This window comes from Panthera uncia, chromosome F1, assembly GCF_023721935.1.
Source record: "Panthera uncia isolate 11264 chromosome F1, Puncia_PCG_1.0, whole genome shotgun sequence".
NCBI lineage: Eukaryota > Metazoa > Chordata > Mammalia > Carnivora > Felidae > Panthera > Panthera uncia.
The window spans coordinates 67338952-67344951 of NC_064813.1; the positions used below are offsets into that span (position 1 = coordinate 67338952).

The 6000-nt window shown below is 52.6% G+C and overlaps 1 protein-coding gene across 5 annotated transcripts in view; it reads left to right on the forward strand.

Moving 5' to 3' along the window:
* The window catches only part of GATAD2B (GATA zinc finger domain containing 2B), an 83786-nt gene extending 78738 nt beyond the window's left edge, over window positions 1–5048 (forward strand). For 4 of the 5 annotated variants that reach the window (XM_049634996.1, XM_049634995.1, XM_049634994.1 and 1 more), the window contains 5 exons: window positions 117–432; window positions 1405–1607; window positions 2471–2581; window positions 2726–2843; window positions 3505–5048. In XM_049634996.1, coding sequence (XP_049490953.1) covers window positions 117–432; window positions 1405–1607; window positions 2471–2581; window positions 2726–2843; window positions 3505–3638 — 882 coding nt within the window. In that variant the 3' untranslated portion in view covers window positions 3639–5048. The remainder of the gene's footprint in view (window positions 1–116; window positions 433–1404; window positions 1608–2470; window positions 2582–2725; window positions 2844–3504) is intronic. The other variant, XM_049634993.1, reaches the window with a different exon arrangement.
* The last annotated feature ends 952 nt before the right edge of the window (window positions 5049–6000 follow it).

Genomic DNA, 6000 nt, shown 5'->3' on the forward strand with positions numbered 1-6000 from the left:
AGTTTCGGGAAAGCTAAGTTGTCCCAACTCGGCTCAGGTAGTGTTTTCTGCCACTGAAGCAAGAATTCGTCCTTCCCCCGCACCCCGCCACTGACCCTGTGCCCCCTCCATTCCAGCAGTCGAGTTCTTCCGTTCCCTGCCAGCGCACAACATCCTCTGCCATCTATATGAACCTCGCCTCCCACATGCAGCCGGGGACTGTGAACAGGGTGTCCTCCCCCCTGCCGAGCCCCAGCGCCATGACCGATGCCGCCAACTCCCAGGCTGCCGCCAAACTGGCTCTTCGCAAACAGCTGGAAAAGACCCTCCTGGAGATTCCGCCGCCTAAACCTCCTGCTCCCCTGCTTCACTTCCTGCCTAGCGCGGCCAATAGCGAGTTCATCTACATGGTGGGCTTGGAAGAAGTCGTACAGAGTGTCATCGACAGCCAAGGTGAGGCTGTTTTATGTGGTCAGTCTTTTATCTACGCAGGAGGTTGCCAAGCCTGATTGACCTGGGCCGCGTATCCCAGGGCGCTGTGTGACGTCAAGTAACCTGTTCTTAACTGCTGTCAGACCACCTCCCGTTCGTTACTCGGAAATGCCTCTTGTATGTCTGTATATCTTAGGCTTAACATTTGTATTGTATTTTGTAGACCGTGTATATTTTTGGCAGGATATTGTTTGGTCCTTTTCAGTGGTGCCCAGCACGACGTATACGCAATTTGGTGACTAGAACACTTACGTGTAACGTCAGCGCTTGTGTGGCATTGCGCTGCGTTGTTACGTTCAGTCCCTGCCACTTGAGGACTTACAGGTGGGAAAGTAGGTGTACTGACTGAGTAGGTGACCGTGACCACGTGGAAGCTGTGAACCAGAGCTGACCCAGACTGTGAAGCATTGGCACTAACAGAAGTTATTAAGCCTGAGTTTCCAGACACGTGGACTTAGGGGAACACCTGACGGTGGAGGAAAGTGCCTGAAGGGCTCAGCATTGACTCTAAACAGGTCTGATTTGGACACTGGTAACTAAACGGTGGAAATGTGACAGTGCGGTCTGAGGTAAAAACGTGCTAAGGAGCACGTGTCGCGGACCCAGGTGGAGTCTGCCGCCCTGTGAGTTAGCACGCTTCCTTCTTGCTGTACTAAAAGTCCGCAAAGCCGGGTTCTTGTCTCAGCTTTGCCCTCAGGAGCTCTGTTTCTTCGTGTCCTCCTCTGTAAGTGGGGACGGTACCGTCTGAATTCCCTAAAGTGACGTTGTTACAGTCGAATGAAATAAAAGTTATTTTATAAACTGCAGAGTACTCTTCTTGTAGAGTCTCTTTCTGAATTCAGCGGAATAACCTCCTGAAAAATTCATTTGGTGAAGAGAATCGGGAGATGGGGAGATGCGAAGGCCCTGATTGCTCTCTCTGTTGGCATCTAGGCAAAAGCTGTGCCTCACTCCTGCGGGTCGAACCCTTTGTTTGCGCCCAGTGCCGCACAGATTTCACCCCTCACTGGAAGCAAGAGAAGAATGGTAAGATTCTGTGTGAGCAGTGTATGACCTCCAACCAGAAGAAGGCTCTAAAGGCCGAACACACCAACCGGCTGAAAAATGCTTTTGTTAAAGCCCTACAGCAGGAACAGGTAAGAATCCTGATGTCTCCCCAACCACCTACTCAGGTTGGGTTTTCCCAAAAGGTAGCTCCTTCTAGTTTTTAGAGGATTTGTCTGTGCGATCCCCACAGTCCTGACGGCCTGGAGGCCCGGGTTCCCTGTCCCTCCCCGTACCGATCTGTCTGCTGATCTCCATGTGACTGTCTCTGGTGGGGCAAGAGCATGAATGACAGTGTGGTCCAGGGTGGGGACAGACAGGAGGCAGACATGCGGCTTTCCCTGGTGGCGGCCGAAGAAATCCCTCAACTTCTTGTCCTCCTCAAACAAATGGATTTTGGTGGGAGGGATTATATTTGTACTGGAAATCTCTCAGAGAGACCGAATTCTCTGCAGTCCGTATCTGACAAGGGAATGACCCAGGAGAGAGTGGACTGTAATGTGGCCCGGCGAAGAGGAACGGCAAGGAGGGAGCGGGTGTGCCCTGCGGACTGGGCGAGGGGAAGATGTGTTGGGAAGCTTGGACCCTTCCCCTCAATCCTGCTTCCACCCCACCACCCATCAGACCCCTTTGGGTGGCGTCCAGGGACCTTCTGGAAAACAGGTAGACGGGAGTCAAAAATAAAACCTCCGTAAACTCCTCACCATCACGTCCGTCAGCTGGTTGCCACCACCCAGGCGTCTCCTGCCAGCATCCGAGCGCCAGCTTTTCCTGGACAGACGGACCCCTTAATCGGCAGAGCAGGGCTAGCTCCTTGTGCCCAGAGCCCCAACTTGCCTTCTCCATATGCCTCCTACTTGTCGTGTTGGCAGCAGTAGAAATAGGAGGAGCCCTAGGTTTCCTGGGTAGGAAATTGGGTGCTGTCCTGCCAAGTTGACCTGCTGACTCCCGACAGGAAATCGAACAGCGGCTACAGCAGCAGGCAGCCCTTTCCCCCACTGCGGCTCCGGCCGTGTCCAGTGTCAGTAAACAAGAGACCATCATGAGACATCACACGCTTCGGCAGGTGAGGCCGTCTGGGGTGGTTTGCCAGCCGTGGATCCCAGCGTGTCCGCCTTTGCTGGGAAGTCTTCTTCCCGGACCCCTACCCCCCCACCCCACCCCTTCCCTCACGGCCACCTGGTGACCCACCGTCCGCTCCCTGTCACAGGCTCCACAGCCCCAGAGCGGCCTCCAGCGCGGCATACCCACATCTGCCCGTTCCATGCTCTCCAACTTCGCGCAGGCGCCCCAGCTGTCTGTGCCTGGTGGCCTCCTTGGGATGCCAGGTAAGAAGCAGTGATGGGAGGGGCCTTCAGGCTAGCAGGCCGCTCTTCCGCTTCTGCGCTTTCTTCAGGCCTTCCTCCCTTCACTCTGGGTATTTAGCATGTTTGCTAGCTTCATGGTCCGTGCCGAGCACAGCGCGATAGGGTTCTGGTGGTGAAAACAGCCCGGTCCCTGCCCTCGTCTGTTCACTGTCTGGTGACCCCGTCGGTGGGTGTGTGGTCACTGACCTCGATGGCAAGAGCAGGGCCAGCTGTCCCCACCCTGTTTGAATGGTGGAGGGCTGCTGCTTCACAGAAATCCAAAACGTATTCCATGAGTGTATCCCTGTGTCTTCAGTACTCTCCTCTGTTTCTCTGACTCGCCCATCCCGCCAAGACCGTGTTTGTTCTGTTCCTGGTAGGACTGAAGTTTCGAGAGGACCCCTTTCCCTAAACGTGGGGTGCAGAGGGGCGGTTGGCTGCTGACATAACACTTACCTAAGTCTGGACAGATGCACGCAACCTCTGGTGCCCCCGCCCCACCTCCAAGTCCACGCCCCCGGGTCCTCCCAGGTCATACCTGGGACGGTCACCGGGTCGTGCAGTCAAGAAGATGCTGCTTCCTCTTCTAACGCCTGCCCCTCCACCCCTCCCCCCCACTCCCGCTTTTGTCTCCTGGGTCCAGGTGTCAACATTGCATACTTGAACACCGGCATCGGAGGACACAAAGCTCCCAGTTTGGCAGACAGACAGCGGGAGTACCTTTTAGACATGATCCCTCCCCGGTCTATAGCGCAGTCCATCAGCGGGCAGAAATAACGCCTGTCCACGCGCACTGCCCCAGCCTTGAACCCTTTACCCCTCCTCTCCCATTGCCCCCAACTTCCGTCGCATGCAGTGCCTGTACTGGTGCCTACCATACACGGAAAACAAAACAGAAAACAGAAGACAAACCTAGAAATCAACAGGAAAACGCGCCTGCCCTGCCCGCCACCCCTCTCTCACTGCTGCGATTCTGCCGCTCTTGTCTTCTCTCCGGTTTTCTTTCACAGTGAGGTGCTCTTCACCTCGGATGAGGTCAGAGTGAGGTCCTGGGGAGAGAGAAATCTAAGCCCTCTGACGTGTGTTTCTAAAGTTTTTATGCTCTAATTATTATCATTTTTAATGATGTTGTGTGTCCTCCCCTTTGTTCAGTGGACGGTTAAACCTTTTTATTTTCTCAATATTTTCCTTTTTCTCTTTTTTTTTTTTCTTTTTTGTAAACACAGATGACATTCAGATAAATGACAGGAGCATTGCAGGGGGTCCCCAAGCAGATATGACTGGCAACGTTGGGGGCAGAAGTTTTTAATGCACTTAACCTGGGGGTGGGGCAAGGTGATGGCATCAGATAGGGAGGACATCAGCCCTTGGTGTCTCTGGGCTGGACAGTCTGGGAGGTGGTGTTTTGTACTGAAGTTGGGCTCTAAGAATGAGGGGAATGAGCCTGGAGGGAGAAGCTTTAAAATGTAACCACCACGGAATTGACCCACAGAGAAAGGGGAGAGGGACGTGGGGACAAGTATAGTGTTGAGCCAAGGAGGACGGAGGCTGGTGTTGGCCTCTTGGATGCTCTCCTGGTCCCAGTGGAGATAGAAGTCTATTCCAGGTCAACTAGCCCCAAATTATTTCACCTTACTTTCTTTGTAAAATACCCCCCCCCCACCTTTTCAATCCTGATCTGCTCCTGGTAAACTCAGTCCCCCAAGTCCCGTCTATAATCCAGCCTGAGTTAGCCAGTGTCCTGGGAGCTGGGCGGGACATGCTGAGTGAGACAGAGAAGGGAAGAGAGAAGGGCTTTCTCTCCCAGCAGGTGAGACCCCATCTGTCTGTCCCACCCTCCAGCCAGGAGGAGGGAACAGGGATGCCTCACCAGCTTGGAGTCCTGCCCTGGTCTGCTGTCCTGAGTGCAGAACCCACTGCTCAGAGCCACACAACTCTGGTCAAAGCCAGCTCTGAGTCTCGGCTGCAAAAGTAGTTGTGGTGCCCCCTCCCCAACCCATCTCCAGAAATCTATTAATTTTCCTTTTTTGTTGTTTTCAGCTTTTTCTTAAGCGCTACTAATGTAGGGAATGAACTGAATTGTGCAATGTTGCTGTTCTGGGGATAAGAGAGGTTGGCACCCCATCTGCCCACACCGTGGGGGAAGCAAGAGGGGGACCAGGCTGTCTCTGAGGTAAAGCACTCACCTGCCTCTCCAGCTCTAGAAGCTGCCAGAGTACAGGAAAGGGATACACTGAGCAGAGACGTGTGAAGAGGAGTTTAGAATTTTGTCCTTGAAAGCCACCTGGGAAAGTTCCCCCACTTTTATTTTAAAAAATTAAATAATGTTTTTAAAGTAAGAAGGCACTTTTAAAATTAACACACACACAAACTGCACATCTTGCCCATAAAGTTTGTGAGTCAGTGGGGAGAAGGAGCTGGAATCAGGCTCAGTGCCCCCCTCCCCATACCCCAGAGCCACTGTGGGTTACTCTACTGGCCCTACGGGCCTTCCTGGATTTTTTCTTTCCTCCCTTCCCCCAAATTCATTGAGCACTTAATAAAGGAGCAGAGATACAGCCTGTGTCTGGGCTCCCCCAGTGGTGAAGTGATCTGAAGCTAGATGCTAGTAACAGATAGTGATGGGGCTGTTTGGAGTTTTTTTTCTGGGGCCTGTGGTGCCCCTGACTGTAAGTGGGGGAGAAGGGGGATTGTGAAACTGGGTCTGGGGTTATTTTAAAATTATATATATATACATATATATATATATATAAAGATATATTCTTACATCTTTGCTTTGCCCTCTGTGCTTTGAAAGCACTGGATAAATCGTTTGGTTTTGCTTTTCTCTCTTCCACGAAATTGGAAGCTTTTTTATTATTTTTTTTTCTTTTTGTTTTTTGTTGTTTTTTAAATTTTACCTGCAAATCACCTTGCCTTGTGGCATGTCTGTCTAGCCTCTTCCGCCCGGCCCGCCATGACAAAGTGCCATTTCTGTCATGTCTCCCCTCCCCCAGCTCGGAGGTACCAGGTGCCCAAGTTTGTCAGTTGAGATTAAAAGTAAGGAACAGAGAATGTGCAATACCGTCTGGTTGGGGGCCATCCCTGCCCTGAGCTGAGTCTCCTCCCTGGGAGCCAGGCCACCTGTGATGGGGTTTGG